General features: G+C 50.3%; 1 protein-coding gene across 1 annotated transcript; it reads left to right on the top strand.

Moving 5' to 3' along the window:
* The first annotated feature begins 94 nt into the window (after positions 1 to 94).
* Positions 95 to 15,193, top strand: TMEM38A (transmembrane protein 38A). The gene is made up of 6 exons (XM_059696342.1): positions 95 to 288; positions 9,508 to 9,664; positions 9,906 to 10,090; positions 10,989 to 11,076; positions 12,768 to 12,885; positions 13,611 to 15,193. Exons 1-6 carry the CDS (start codon positions 165 to 167, stop codon positions 13,848 to 13,850), a joined length of 912 nt encoding a protein of 303 aa, XP_059552325.1. The 5' UTR covers positions 95 to 164; the 3' UTR covers positions 13,851 to 15,193.
* Positions 15,194 to 16,618: the final 1,425 nt, after the last annotated feature.

Here is a 16,618-nt window from a genome sequence, read left to right as displayed (position 1 = left end):
ACGGCCCGGGACAGCTGTCGCCCCTCCTTCCGCGCGGGGCCGGCTTGGGGGCGGTGCCTGGCGGGGGTGGGCGGGCCCCGCAGCGGGGGGTGGGGGCGCAGTCGCGGGTTCGTGGGCGGCGGGACGCACCGGGCTGGGGGCTGGGGTGGGACCCGGCGGGCGCCATGGAGCTGCTGTCCGCGCTGAGCCTGGGCGAGCTGGCGCTCAGCTTCTCTCGGGTGCCGCTCTTCCCCGTCTTCGACCTCAGCTACTTCATCGTCTCCATCCTCTACCTCAAGTATGAGCCAGGTGAGCCCGGGCGGGCGCAGGGTGGAGGGGCTGGCACCGCGGGGCGGGGGCGAGGAGGGGGGAGTCCAGGGTCGTGGCGGGTGACGGGAGACGGGTTCGGGGAGCAGGCAGGTGCTGGGATCGTGGGGTCCTCCCATGCCGGGGTGGGAGAACCATGAGGGAACGTGAGGGAGGGCGAGGAGATGTGAGGGCTGGGGGAGGGGAAGCAGCTGGGGCCTGGAGGGCAGGAGAGGACGCTGATAGTTTAGGGGAACAGGTGTTGGGGAGTTTGCAGGGAGAGAAGGTCGGGGGTCCTAGTAGGTAGGGTCGCATGAAGCTGGGTAAGGGGCGTAGGTCGTGGTGAGGGGCCGTCGGGGTGGGCGCCGCGGGCTCGGCCGATGTCTTGGCCGCCCGCAGCGGTGACCTCCCTCCTTGCCCTTGGCCGGGGAGCCGGGGCGGCAGCTGAGTGTCTATATTAGGGCCGGTCGCGCTGGGGTCAGTTTCAGAGAAAGTGACACCGGTGCCCCCTCCCCGCTGCCGCTCAGGGAGGCGGCTGCGCTGGACCTCTGCTCCCGCCGGAATTCTTCCAGCTCTGCCCCATCCTCTCCACGTCCTGAGCCCAACCGGCCCGGGGTGGGGTAATTTGGGGTCAGCCTTCTCCCCCCAGCTCCAGACCCCCATGGAGAATCGCAGAGGGGAGGACCCGGCTTCTAGGATTTAAACACACACACACACACACACACACACCCCATTTTTAAAATGAGGATAAATGGCCTCCACAGAATGTTCTATTTTTATACAAGGCCCAGGGACTAGTGATGGTTCTCCCAGTGTTTTAATTATGCTAGTTACACCGGCAAACTACATGGACAGTAGAATTTAGCTTTAGAAAAAAGATTAATCATCCAAAACTTTGTGACCCTTTCTCCCACTTAGCTATAAATTACCCCATAGTGTCTTCTCAGAATGGAAATAGTTTTTTTTTTAAATGATAAAAATAGGTGCTCCTGTTTACTTTAAAATCAAGCCGAAAAGCACAAAGGAAAAGAGAGAGAATTGCAGTTGATGTGGTGGCCACCCTTCCAGACCCCTCTTCTCTGCACTTATAACCCCTAGGGTTATGAATGTAAACCCACCATCTTATGCAAAGAGTATCGTACTCTGCTTGCCAAGTGTTTTTGTTCCGTTTTATTTTTGCCAGTCCACAGGCCAGAGCCTTTTTTTTTTTTTTAAAGCTTTTCTCTAGAGCAGTTACTTTGCAAAGCAAAATAAGCTTTGTATTGTAGCATGACCAAGGGTCAGTATTTCCTGTATGGGGATGAATTCCTGGTGGCTCAGGCCAGTCCCCAGGCGAGTGCAGAACCCAGCACACCTAGGAAATCTCCAGTCGTGGAGTAGGAGCCACCCAGGGATGTGGGACACTGGCGTCTGGAGGCAAGGGGTCTCCAGGCCGGCGGGGGGGGGGGGGGGGGGGGAGGCAGGAGGGGTCAGCACATTCCCACTGGAGTCACAGAGTAAGTCCTCTGAACTAGAAGTTTGAAGGTTCCTGAAGGTTGAGAGGGTTCAATGGTCCTCAACCCTAGCTGCACGCTTGAGCCTCCTGGGGGCTCTCAAACCCTCCAATTGACTCAGAATATCTGGGGAGGGCTCTGGTATCCTCCTGTTTGAAGTTCTCCTCCCTCAGTGATTGCTGTCTACTGTCAAGGTTGAGAAACCTCGGCCCAGTACAACTTCTTCCTCCTTTTGTAACTGGGGAAATAGGAAACAGGCGAAGCTAATTTACATAAGCTGTGAGACTCTTGTCCTGATGCTGGTGCTGGGGTTCCAACCCAGGTCTGTTTGACCCCAAGAATCACTAGGATTACTCCGGGGTCCAAGCAAGGCGTTGGACTTTGCTGTTAGCCGCCCCACACACCCACCCCCTTGGTGGTTCTGCTGAACCTTTGTAAAGATCTCTACTCAGAATCCATGTACAGTTTGCAGGAGCAGGTTCAGAATTTGCAGAATCCCTTCAGAAATTAAGTATTTCCAGACAGTGATGGCCCTCAGAGCACCGGTCCTGGGCAACTGCACAGGTCGCACTCTCAGAGATGAGAGTCAGGCCACATTTAAGGAAAAATCTCCGAATTGGGAGTGATTCTGCCTCTAGTGCAGGCTGCTTACTGAGTCTCCATGAGCTTCAGTTTGCTCATCTGTGAAATGGGCTCATTGGTAAAATCATCCTGGACTTCCTATTGTGACTATCTGTTGAGAACTTTGTCAATGGTAGGGTCTAAGGCACTTGAGAAAGGTACTTAACAATTATTTTTAAGGCAGCGAGGGAAGGTGTTTCCTGGGATGCAGGCATTTTCTGGGTCAGGCTTTCCTGAGAATGAAGATGAAGCTGGGAGTGTGGTCCTCGAGTGAACAGCATCTGTGTCCCCTGGGAGCTGGTTAAGAAATGCACAATGCCAGGCCCAGACATGCATTTGAATAAGATCTCCATAAGCACACTAACATTTGAGAAGTGATGAACTGTAACAGGCTGGAGCTCCTTTTTTAAAAATATTTTTTTATTGACTTCAAAGAGAGGAAGGGAGAGGGAGAAAGAGATAGAAGCAATAATGATGAGAGAGAATCATTGATCAGCTGCCTCCTGCATGCCCCCACTGGGGATAAGGGCATGTGCCCTGACTGGAATTGAACCGTGACCTCCTGGTTCATAGGCCAACACTCAACCACTGAGCAGCACTGGCTGGTCTGGGGCTCCTTATTAAACTGAGAGTTGCTTCCTGGGGCAGGGGGTTTGGGTCTGGCTCACTTCCAGGACCCCCAGCTCTATGCAAGAAGACAGGAGGAAGCAGTGGGTGCTGGCTGTTGCCTGCATTATTAAAGGAAGGGAGGGAGGGAGGGAGGGAGGGAGGAAGGAAGGAAGGAAGGAAGGAAGGAAGGAAGGAAGGAAGGAAGGAAGGAAATGAATTATAATTCTGGTTACCTTAGGCCTGACCTATCCAAAGAACTTTTCAGACCAGTGGTCCTCAGATTAGACCCACTTCAAGAGCTTTTAAAAATCATCTAGGCAGCATCCCTCCACCATTTAAATCAGAATCTCTGGGGGTAGCACCAGCACCAGTATTTTATTTTCTATAGAGCAGTTACTTTGCAAAGCAAAGTAAGCTTTGTATTATTGTAGCATGACCAAGGGTCAGTATTTCCTGTATGGGGATGAATTCCTGGTGGCTCAGGCCAGTCCCCAGGCGAGTGCAGAACCCAGCACACCTAGGAAACCTCCAGCTGTGGAGCAGGGGCCTCCCAGGGATGTGGGACACTGGCGTCTGGAGGCAAGGGGTCTCCAGGCCGGCGGGGGGGGGGGGAGGCAGGAGGGGCCAGCACATTCCCACTGGAGTCACAGAGTAAGTCCTCTGAGCTAGAAGTTTTGCCAATACAAATAGCTTATAAAATGCCTTTATCTTATCACACCATTTAAATATTTTCTAAAATATATTTTTTAGTTATAATATTATATTGGTTTCAGGTGTTTTAAACTTCCCCACATGAGACCCGGATCTCTCCACCACTGTTTCCCAACCTCTGCACTATTGGTGGTTAAAACCAGGCCATTCTCTGCGGTGGGGGCAGCTCTGTGCATTTCAGGGTGTTTTGCAGCATCCCTGGCCTCTACCCCCTAGCTGCTGATCTTTTTACCGTCTCCATAGCTCTACCCATTGTGACAACCAACACTGTCCCCATACATTGCCAATGTCCCAGATATTTGCTCCCAATTGAGAACCATTGATCTAGACCAGCGGTTCTGAACCTTCCTAATGCCGCGACCCTTTAATACAGTTCCTCATGTTGTGGTGACCCCCCAATTTCATTGTTACGAATTGAACATAATTAAAGCATAGTGATTAATCACAAAAACAATATGTAATTATATATGTGTTTTCCGATGGTCTTAGGCGACCCCTGTGAAAGGGTTGTTCGACCCCCAAAGGGGTCGCGACCCACAGGTTGAGAACCGCTGATCTAAACTGAGTCTCAACCTCCAGTGCTATCAAGGACCAGGCAGGTGACAGATGGGAAGCAATAAACCAGCTTTCGAGGACCGTGCCCAGGTGAGATCCAGCCAGGCTCATCTCCACCTGGTTGGGGCTGGAACCATCAGAACTGGTTTTTCAAGGGAAGCTGGAAATGTGATTTGGCTATTGGAACACTTCTTTTTTTTTTCTTTTATTTAAATTAATAGACTTTATTTCTAGAGCCATTTTAGAGCTAGATCAAAATTAATCTGAAACGACAGTTTCTATATATTACTGACCACCTCCATCACATACACATAGCCTTTCCCACCATCAACATTCTCCGCCAGAGTGGTATATTTGTTACAATTAATGAACCAACATAAATATCAACATTGTTATCATGTAATTATTATTATCATAGATTGACATCATTATCAACCAGTCTATAGTTTACATTAGGAATCTTTGGTGGTGTACATATGAATTTTGACAAATGTATAATGACATGTATTCACCATTCTAGTATCATACAGAAGAGTTTTACTGCCTTAAAAATCCCCTGTGCTCCACCTATTCATTACTCTCCCCTACCCTCCACCTGGAACCCCCACCAATCTCTCATCTTTTTTCTTTTTAAAATATGTTTTTATTGATTTCAGAGACATGAAGGGAGAGGGAGAGAGAGAGAGAAAAAAAAACATCAATGATGAGAGAGAATCATTGCTCGGCTGCCGCCTGCATGCCCCCTACTGGGGATGGAGCCAAAACTCCAGCATGTGGTCTGACTGGGAATCGAACAGTGAACTTCTGGTTCATGGGTTGATGCTCAACCACTGAACCACACCAGCCAGGCAACCGCTGATCTTTTTACTGTCTCCATAGTTCTACCTTCCACAGATTGTCAAAGAGTTAGACTCATGCAATCTGTATTCTTTTCAGACTGGCTTCTTTCACTCAGTAATATGCATTTAGGGTCCCTCCACATCTTTTCGTGGCTTGATAGGTCATTTCTTCTTACTGTTAAAAAATATTCCATGGCATGAATGTACTACAGTTTAATTTTTAAACTATTGAAGGACATCTTGGCTGCAGTTTGAAAATTTAAAAAATTATGTGTGGGTACCAGGCCAGTGTGGCTCAGTGGTTGAACATCGACCCATGAACCAGGAGATTGAGGTTCGATTCCCCATCAGGGCACATGCTCAGGTTGCAGGCTCGATCCCCAGTAGGGAGCGTGCAGGAGGCAGCTAAGCAATGATTCTCTCTCATCATTGATGTTTCTCTCTCTCTCTCTCTCTCTCTCTCTCTCTCTCTCCCTCTCCCTCTCTCCATCTCCCTTCCTCTCTCTAAAATCAATAAAAGCTCATTTAAAAAACAATTCTGTGTGAGCTAAGAGAACACTTTCTTGATCTCTGGCTTGAACTGTAAGCTTTTTGAGGGCAGAGGTCTGCTCATCTCCAACCTTGCAAGGCAGGGACTACCAACTCCTACAAGGAAGGAAACTGAGGCAGAGAGCTTTGCTCAAAGGCTCAAGAAAAGAGGATTTAGAGTTGCTGAGAGATTCTGTCAGTACACCTCATATGCTTAGACCTCAGACTAAATAGCACCAAATGAGGGGCAGTGCTGAAAATGCCCTGGGAAACCTTCTAGCACTTCCCTGCCATGGGAATGTCATGGAGCCCATCTAGGAGACCTGACCGGGGCCGCCTCCTCCCTCGAAGGCAGAGCTGATTTTTATAAATCCATTCACTAGAATTCCCACCCGCGGGTACTTTCCATTTCACTTCAGTTCCAGGAATAACTCTCACACAATTACTAGGCACTAAGCAATTCTTTCCCTCCTTACAGGCGCACTGGGGTGACCAACTCAGACAGGTTTGCCCAAGACAAGAATCCAAAGTCCCATGTCCCTGGAACTCTTAGGCCCCAGGCAAACTGGGATAGCACCTAAGCTGATTGAAGCCAGGAGAGGGGAGAACTTTAGTGGGAAACCTGGGGCTGAAACCTATATTTTGCTGCTTCTGGGTGCTATCCCCAAACCAAGGAGTGTGGCAAAGGAGGGATCTAGGGGGACTGTTTTTCAGCCCCTGCCTTGCTGTGGGTCTTCAGGGCAGGTTGTCTTCATCAGCCTCAGTTTTCCCATCTGTGGCAATGGGGAGACTGTTCCTGTCCTTCCAGGATTGCCAGGAGGGTATTGATAATGATAAGAAACATGATGATTATACTGCACACTGCATTGATTCATCAATACAACTCCATGAATGGGGTACTCTCATTCTCTCTTTTTGTTAATACTCCCCCGAGAACATGCAGAGAGAGAGAGAGAGAGAGAGAGAGAGAGAGAGAGAGAGAGAGAGATATCAATGGGAGAGAGAAACATCTATCGGTTGTCTTCCATCTGCTCCCCAACTAGGGATCAAACCCGCAAACCAGGTATGTGCACTGACTGGGAATCAAACCTGCAACCTTTCGGTGCACAGAACGAAGGCTCAATCAAAATGAGCCTCATTCTCTTTTGACAGCAGAGGAAACAGAGACTGGGGAGGGAGCAGTCATTTGCCCAAGGCCATGCCTGAATGAGCAGCAGAGCCAAAACCCAGGCGTGTGACTTTATTTTAATTAGGACTCACCATGATACAAACATGGAACCTGCTTTACTCCTGCGAAACCCAGGTCCTCACCCCCACTCCCCAGTCTCAGTCCCTGGGATAGCCCCAGAGGGCACCCAAAAGACCCTGGAAAGAATTCAACCTCTGGAGGCTATTTTTAAACGCAGAGGTATCCATTTCTGCAAAACATGGGTGCCTCACCTGACCTGGTCCCTGCAGGCCCCACCAGCTGCTCTGAAGGATTACCGCTCAGCTGGCAGGATTTTAAATAGACACTCCAGAGAAGAGAACGCTGCTTTCTTAAATCCTGTAATTAAATCCTTCAATGCTGAGACTTTAGGACAGCGGTTCTCAACCTGTGGGTCGCGACCCCTTTGGCGGTCGAACCACCCTTTCACAGGGGCCGCCTAAGACCATCCTGCATATCAGATATTTACATTACGATTCATAACAGTAGCAACATTACAGTTATTAAGTAGCAATGAAAATAATTTTATGGTTGGGTCACAACATGAGGAACTGTATTTATAGGGCCAGAAGGTTGAGAACCACTGCCTTAGGATAATCTGGCAGGGAAAGGATGCACATGGTGCAAGTAACTGCATGGTGAAATTGAGGAGGGAAAATTTGGCTCCAATCATCATTAGGAGTTGAGCAAAGAAGGGATTAAGGGTTTGCACCTGACAGAAGGAAAGGGACACACAGAGAAAAAAATAGTTTGTCCAAGATCACATGGTCAGTTGGTGGGGATGGTTTACTCTAAAACAGCTTTTATTAGGCATGCTTGCTCATTATAAAATGTAGTATATGCAAGAGAATGGTTAAATAACTTGTGATCTAGCTCTATGATGGAACATTGTACAACAGTAAAAAATGAATATTATTTTTAAAAATATTGTGCTCAGTGAAAGAGACGAAAACAAAAGGCCATGTTATATACAGGGGTGGGCAAAAGCAGATTTACATTTGTCATACAAATAAACAATACAATGATTAATAACAATACAAGACTAAACTCTGTTTTGTGTACTCACACCTGTAAACCTACTTTGCCCACCTCTATATTTCCATCTACATGTACTATATAAGTTTTAGGACATTTTCATCACCCCAAAAGGAAATCCCATTACCTGTCACTCCCCATTGCCCCTCCCCCAGCACCTGCCAATCACTAATTTGCTTTCTGTTTCTATGAATTTGCCTGCTCTGACATTTCATATAAATGGTATCCTACAATATATGGTCTTATGGCTTTTTGTGTCTGGCTGCTTTCACTTAGCATGTTTTCAAGACTCATCTATGTTGTAGTATCTATCAAGACTGCATTCCTACCCTGGCCAATGTTCCCAGTGGTTAGAGCATTGGCCTGCACACCAAAGGGTTGAAGGTTTGATTCCTGGTCAAAGGGCACGTACCTGCATTGCAAGTTCAATCACCAGCCAGTCAGGATGAGTGCGGGAGGCAACCAATCACTGTGTCTCACATCAGTGTTTCTCTCTCTCTCCCTCCCACCGCCCCAAAAGACTTTATTCCTGCCCTAGCTGGTTTGGCTCAATGGATAGAGCGTCAGCCTGCGGACTGAAGGGTCCCAGGTTTGATTCCAGCCAAGGGCACAAGCCTGAGTTGTGGGCTCGATTCCCAGTAGGGGACGTGCAGGAGGAAGCCAATCAATGATTCTCTCTCATCATTGATGTTTCTGTCTCTCTCCCTTCCTCTCTAAAATCAATAAAATATATTTAAAAAAAGACTTTATTCCTTTTTTTAAATTAATTTATTTTCCAACTAGAAGCCCATTGCACAAAGATTCATGCAATAGGCCTTCCTTCCCCTGGCTGCCGGCATCGGTTTTCCTCCGGCACCCAGGACCCAGGCCTTTGGTCCGGCCACAGCGGAGAAGCCAAGCCTCTTCAGTCTTCAGTCTTTGCTCCGCGCCTGCTTATGCAAATTAACCGCCATCTTTGTTGGGTTAATTTGCATAGTCACTCTGATTGGCTGGTGGGCATAGCGGAGTGACACCAATTTGCATGCTTCTCTTTTATTAGTGTAGATTACAGTTGACATACAATATTATATTACTTTCATGTGTACAATATAGTGATTAGACACTTACCTACCTTACAAAGTAATCACTCCAATAAGGACTTCATTCCTTTTTAAGGCTGAATAATGTTCCATTGTATGGCTAGGTCACAGTTTATATCTATATATCATTTGATGGACACTGAGGATGTTTCCACCTTTTGATGATTATGCTGCTATGAACATGGACTTTTAAAAAAAATGTTTTTATTGGTGTTTAGAGAGAGAGGAAGGGAGAGAGGGAGAGAAATATCAATGTGAGAAATGTTGATCTGCTGCCTCCTACACGTCCCTTACTGAGGATCAAGGCCACAACCTGGGCTTGTGCCCTAACCAGGAATCGAACTGGCGACCTTTTGGTGCCTGGGACAATACTCAGCCAACTGAGCCACACTGACTGGACAATTTATCTTTCTGAGGTCCACAGTTCAATTCACACGCCTTCTCTGTGTCTGTCTGGAATATTATTCAGCCTTAAAAAGAAAGGAAATTCTGACACGTGCTACCAAATACTTTACGATCCCACCCCCTTACCCCCTGCCTCCCAGGAGCAGTGGAGCTGGCCCGGCGCCACCCCGTGGCATCCTGGCTGTGTGCCATGCTGCACTGCTTCGGGAGTTACATCCTGGCTGATCTGCTCCTCGGGGAGCCCCTGATCGACTACTTCAGCAACAACTCCAGCGTCCTGCTGGCCTCCGCTGTCTGGTAAGCATTGCCAGGCTGGCGGGCGTGGGAGAGCAGAGCCGGAGGGCAGGGGTGACCCATTCACCAGAGAGGTGGGAGGCGGGAGGGACTGGGATCCAACAGCACAACCTCCACAGTGGCCCTGAGGGCTCTGCTCTGTTGCTCAGCTCTGTCCTGAGCCAGGCACGCAGGAAGGATACAACCTCGCCTCCCAGGGCCCCCAGAATCTCTCCCCCTGATGCTTGGCATTCTCTCCCCGAAGGTACCTGATTTTCTTCTGCCCCCTGGACCTCTTTTACAAGTGTGTCTGCTTCCTGCCTGTGAAACTCATCTTTGTGGCCATGAAGGAGGTGGTGAGAGTCCGAAAGATCGCCGTGGGCATCCACCACGCGCATCACCACTACCACCACGGGTGGTTCGTCATGATTGCCACTGGCTGGGTCAAAGGTAAACAGGACCATAATGATGACAACCGAGAATCACCCAGTTGAGAACCCTGGTCCAGTGGTCCATATTGGGCAGCCAGGCTGAGGGGTACCAGGACTGCTGCAGGGGTCCAGGCTCCCCTTTAGCCCACAGCTTTAGAGCAAATGAGAAGATTCTTTCCAGAAGTTTAACCGTCAAAGGCAAATAGGACAACGATGAAACGATGACAGCTGATACCCAGAGCAGGGTTTCTCAATTGCGGCACTACTGACATTTGGTGCTGGATCATTCTCTGTGGTGGGGGCCATCCTATGAATGGCCAGGGCTTGAGCAACATCCCTGGCCCCCACCCACCAAGAGCACACCCCCCTCCCCAGTTGTGACAACCAAAAATGTCTCTAGACGTTGCCAAATGCCTCCTCGGGAGACAAAATCACCTCAGTTGTGAACCCCTGGTGCATGTCAGGAACCCCAGCGCGCAGCCGCTCCTGGAAAGGGTATTCTTCCTGGAAATGTAACCACTGTGTCTCCAGGAAGCCTGTACCAATTCCCCAGGGAGGTAGCATGCCCCCCCCCCCCCCGGGGGGCAAGTGGCTTGAGAAAGATTGGGAGCTCAGAGTCCTTCGGAGAGAGACCCTCAGGCAGAGCTCAGGGTCCTGGATTGGAAGCCTCAGGGCAGACAGCCCAGGTTGGTCCAAGCCTTTCAGGTGAGGTGTTAGTTCAATTCCTTCATGCTTGTTTTGCTCCAAATGTGCTGCTGTGTGACCTGCGGCCCGACTCTGCCTGCTCTGAGCATGTTTCCTCACCTGCCACCGATCCTCAAACACCCGGCTCATTGTCCCCCTGGAGAGAACTCCAGGAGCCAAGCGTCTGCTTCCTTGGGGGTGGCGGGTTCGTTCAGAAGCACCCTGTTTCGTAGGCTCTGGTGTTGCCCTCATGTCCAACTTTGAGCAGCTGCTCCGAGGGGTCTGGAAGCCAGAGGCCAACGAGATCATGCACATGTCCTTGTGAGTACCCCGTCCTCCCCGTCTGTTCCTCCTGTGCCCCCTGGACCTGACCCTGGATTGGATACTTCTGGAAACTTGGAGGTCCAGCCCCTGATTCTGCCTTCCAGAAGCTTCCAGAGGACATATCTCCGGGAACCCAGAGAGGGAACCACGACTCTGCCTAGGGGACAGGGGCAGGCAGAGATGCGGGGAAGTCAGATACTTGATTTGGGTTTTGAAGAGTGAATAGGAGTTTTCTGGCAAAGAAGGAGCCTCTGATTCAGAAGGCCGTCACTTCTGCCAAGTCAGAAAAGCAACAACAATTCTGCCTGGTTCTGCAGGGTAGGCGTGCAGAGGTGGGTGGGGAGCCTGGGGCACGGAGTGGGGGAATGCGGCTGGAGTTCCAGGTAAGTGGAGAACGGTGGGCAGGCCAGACTGCAGCATCCAGGACCTAACCCAGAACCCCGCACTGCATTTAGCCTAATGCATTTTTAAAAGACCTCACAGGGTCAGGCTAGTTCAATCTTCTCCCAATCTACAATAAGTAAGACTATAGCTATTAAAATATGACAAAATTAAAAGGCTTACCCATAGACCAATGGCAAGTGCCTGTTGTTTTACACTTTGGAAAATGTGGCTTTATTTCACTTCATCTCCACGAGAAGTCTGTTCCCACCCTCAATTCACTGACAGAGAAATAGGGCCCAGATGGCTGCATCGCCTGCTACTAGGCAGGCCAGTGGCTTCCCCTCTCGGATTCTATTTCTGCCTCATCAGCTGAAGGGGAGGCTTCCATGGAATCAGACATGACCCCCTGGGCCTGGTACTCGGTGAGGGCTTTGGAAATATCGTCGTTAGGTACATGCAGTGAGTGGCAGACATCAGGAGCAGAAGTCATGGATCTGTCTCTTGCAACAAGTTAAAATCATAGAAACCCAGCCTGCAAGGAAGTAAAGGAAAGCTAAGAAACTGGTTTGTTGTAATCCCACATCCTGGGGAGTGTGCTGTGTGGGGGTCCCTAAGACCACCCTCGGGTTTGATGATTCACCGGGACTCACAGAACTCGGCAAAGCCCTTTTGCTCAGGGTTACACTTTAGTACAGGATACAGACTACAATGAGCAAAGGTAAGAGACATTTGGGGCAGCATCCAGGCGAGACCGGGCTGAGCTTCTGGCTGGCCCCTCTCCGTGGAGCCGTGTGGACGGCGCCTGTTTCTCCCAGCATCCACGTGCGACTATGTGCACTGAATAGTCACAGCCAACTTCCAGACTCTGGTGCCCAGGGATTTATTGGGGCACAGTGACACTGACATAGCTGACCACCTGTGTGACCGACCTCAGCCTCCAGCTCCCCTAGAAGTTGAGCTGATACCACAGGGCCCAAGATCCCCACCGTAAATCACACTCTGACTCTCTGGTGTGACCCAAAGTCCCCAAGGAAACAAAGGCTCCTGTCACACAGGACACTCCCAGCGCTTAGAGCATGCCTCCCAGGCTCCAGAGACAAAGGCCAGATCTCTCTTTGAGCCAAGTTAACCCTTGACTGCACAGAGACCCCACCTCCTCCACACCATGTGGGTCTTTCCCCATTTCACACTCAGCCAGTGGGGGCTGGGGCCGGCTGGGGGCTGGCAGAGGAGGGGGTCTGGGACAGAGGTACAAAGGCCTGAGCCGTGCAGTGCCTCCCAGTAACCATGGCTGTCCCCTCTAGCCCCACCAAGGCCAGCCTGTACGGAGCTATCCTCTTCACCCTCCAGCAGACCCGCTGGCTCCCGGTGTCCAAAGCCAGTCTCATCTTCATCTTCACCATGTTCATGGTGTCCTGTAAGGTAAGCCTTCCTGTCCTGACCCACACCACCTGCACTTTCCTGTCCAAGAAAGGAGACTCCCAAGTGGGGATGGAGGCCGGGACCTTGCCCGTAGGCCTGTGCATGGAGGGGGGTCTGAGAAGAGCAGTGTCCAGCAGGTGGGCTCGGGAGTGAGGGAGTAAGTCTTTCCCAGCAGAAGGCCCAGACTAGGGAAAGCTGAGAGGGGGCCAGGAGTGTGCAGGGTCTGCGTGCCTTGGGTGTGGAGAGTAGAGGGACAAGATGCAGGAAAGGTGCCCTCAGGACGCTGGGCTAGACCAAGAATGGGGCTGGTCTGATCGTCAGGCCTTGAGTTGGGGTCTCCCCGCCCTCCAGGAGGAGTCTTCAGGGGCCACTTTCTCCTCCCTCCCTGTGGAGCTGGTCCAGAGGTACAAAGGCCTGAGCCGTCAAAAGAGATTTAGTGACTCCAGGCCAAGCAGCGCTCCTCCCTGAGCCCAAGTGTGGGAGTACTTCTGGGAGTACTGTCCCGCTGAGCCCAGCCTGGTCTTGGTTTTAGCACCAAAAGTTCCACATCCTGGGACAGTTGGTCACCCTCCTGGGGGTGAGGGGTTGCGCAGCCAGAGGGCTGGGTGTGGCCTACCTCTGACCTTGATCTGGCTGATCTTCTCTCCCCCCACCCCCTTGGCTTTCTCTCTCCATCTCTCTCTGTCGCTCTGCTGTCCCCCTGTCCCCCTGCCACCCCTCCTCAGGTGTTCCTGACAGCCACTCACTCCCACAGCTCCCCTTTCGATGTTCTGGAGAGCTATGTCTGTCCCGTGCTGTTTGGGACGGCCTTGGTGGGTGACCATCACCACGACAACCACGGTGGGGCCCATGGAGGGTCCCACGGTGGCAGTGGGCCCGGCTCCCCGCACTCCGCCGTGGCCACCAAGTCCAAGGAGGAGCTGAGTGAGGGCTCCAGGAAGAAGAAAACCAAGAAGGCAGATTAGGGAGTGGCCCACGGGGCTTGCGGGGTGCTGGGGAGAAGACCCAGACCCAGAACCTTCAGAGTCAGGGGTGGGGGAGGCTTCTTGGGCTCAATTGTCCCCTCTCCAGGCCTCACCTTCCCTGTCTGCAAACTTGGGCCTTTAACCCACCCTCGGGGGCTGATGTGAGGGGTTAGAGGAGATATGGGGTACAGGGCGTTTGTAGGAATGGGGTTTCTCTCTGTGGAACCCCTGTTGAGCCAGATTTGGGGGGGAGGGGGCACAGAATCATGGCAGTGGCTCCAGCCAGAAACACGGACAGTTATGTTCTTGGCTCTATTATTTCCTTCTAAAATTACGTTTTGACTGAATTTCAAGCATTATTGAGACATTTATTTGACGGATGATGCCTGAGTACCTCCTGCGAGACAGCTGCTGTGATTCCCAATCTTGCTGACTCCTCCTGGGCGTCCCTGGGCAAGAGGCCTCCTTCTCTGAGCCTTGTGCTCCCCATCTGTGCCATGGGGTCCCCTGGCCCTCCTCTGCACAAGAGCTGATGTGAGGCTGGACGTGAACCAGCCTCGTGTGCTCAGAAGCACAGGGCAGTCAGCAGGAGAGCCATGGCGGGTGTTCCCTGTGCTTGAGAACTGCTTTGTGCTTTAGATCGTTTGTGTCTGTGGGTTGGAGACCCCGACAAGTTACCTGGCAGGAAGGAGGCCTTCAGTAGACACATTTAGGCCAGACTTGAGAACTTGGGGGGGGTGGGAAAGGCTTGTTCTGATCCTTGGCTTCGGGCTACCCCTAAACCAAAGGAATACAGCTGGCTGAGCGGGGGCTCCAGGGTCCAGCTATGTCCGGGGGGCTCCAAGCACTCGCTGTTGGGCCCTGGAAGCATGAGGCCTTGCTCACGCCGGCTCATTGCTGCTCGTTTAGTCACTCAACAAACATGTTTCCGCCTACTCTGGGGCAGGCTGGGAACTTGCTTCTGGGTGAATAAGGAGGACGGTAGCTGAAGGCCCCTCCCAGCTGCCTTCATCTAATCCTAAGTCACCAGGATGTCTGAGAGAGCTGGGTAGATTGAGTATGGCCAGTCGCAGGTGGGAGTTTGGGCCCAGACCAGGCCAGCAGAGGCTGCCCTCTGCACATGGGTGCTCAGAGTGTGCTCAGGGCATCAGCCTGCAGCTGCTTTGAGATTGTCTTGGAGTTATTGGGGTCCCAGGTGTTGCCCAGCTGCTGGGAAAGTGCCTTGATCTGGTGATACCTGGGAGCTGAGTGGGTCCTAAGACTGTAAGGCCCTGAATTCATCCTCTTGCATGTCCATCAAGGCTCAGCACGAAGGTTCAGCAAATAAATCTGTTGTGAGAGAACCCTGTTGGCTTATCTGATTCATTCCTACTTTTTTCTTTTTTTTAAATTTTAAAAATATATTTTTATTGATTTCAGAGAGGGAGAGGGAGAGAGAGATAAAAAACATCAATGATGAGAGAAAATCATTGATTGGCTGCCTCCTGCACACCCCCGACTGGGGATCAAGCACACAACCCACGCACATGCCCTTGACCAGAACCTAACCCGTGTCTGCAGGCCGACGCTCTGTCCACTGAGCCAAGCTGGCTAGGGCCCTGCTTTTTTCTTAGAGATGCTTAGAGTTTCCTGGGGAAGGAGGCTCATGGCAGCCCTTGACTGCCAGTGGGAAGTGGTGGCCGTGGGTGAGGTCTGGGTTCAAATTTTTGCTCTGCCACCAACAGGTCATGGGGCCTCCCCATTTCCAAGCCTGTTTGCTTCTTGGGGAAAGGGGGTGATAATTATCATTGTCCTTCAAAGATAGATGGGATTCATTGGAGTGTTTGGGATTTGCAGCTAAGAGCCTGTGCAAGATTCTGTTAATAGAAAAAGACAAGCCACAGACTGGGAGGAAATCTTTGAAAATTATCTATCTGATAAAGAATTGTATCCGGAATATATCAAGAATTCTCAAAACTCAAATATAGAGAAACAGCCCAATTTTAAAATGAGCAAAGGACTTGCATGGACACTTTGCCATAAAGAATATAGAAATAAGCACACGAAGAGACACTCAACATCCGTGGCCATCAGAAAAATTGGTGGGAAGGTACCACTTCACACTCGTGAGGATGACTACAAATAAAAGGACTGACCATGCTAAGTCCTGGGGAGGATGTGGAGCAGCTGGGACTCTCCTACACTGCAGACCGTGTAGCCAAGCATGTCAAACTCAGAGGCTAACATGGGCCAAATAAACGAGGTTGAAGTTTACGTGGGCCGCAAAAAAACAGAAGCTTCAATTTTCATAGAAACGTAGGTTTATTTCGATAGAGACATGCTGAATACAAAGGGCTGAAATAAACAAGTAATCATTAGCATAAAAAAATAGAACATTTTAAATAAAAATTAATGTTTTTTTCTTGAACATGAACTTACCAGACACTGAATAACTGCACAAATTAATAAGCGTAACTCAAATAAACCTATTTTTCTTGTTCTCCGAAAGCGAAATATTTCCTGTTGTGCACACCAAACAAGTCAGTACAAGACTAATGACGTGGCAAACGGCTGCTAAAATATTCGCTGCTGGTATTGGTGGAGAGAAAGGGTGCGCCTGTGCGTAAGGCGCGTAAGGGAAATGAATGCAACATGATTATAGTAATCAGTCATTCGTGAATGTTGTAGTTTGTTATTCATAATTATGTGTGACAGGATATTGTAAAAATCAAGTTACAAACTTTTTATTAAAACGTTTCTTTCATACCGTTATATTGGCTGGGCCACAG

This window comes from Myotis daubentonii, chromosome 5 (assembly GCF_963259705.1).
Source record: "Myotis daubentonii chromosome 5, mMyoDau2.1, whole genome shotgun sequence".
NCBI classification, from domain to species: domain Eukaryota; kingdom Metazoa; phylum Chordata; class Mammalia; order Chiroptera; family Vespertilionidae; genus Myotis; species Myotis daubentonii.
Note: the sequence above shows the minus strand (reverse complement) of the source record. Positions and strands in the feature narration are given on the sequence as shown.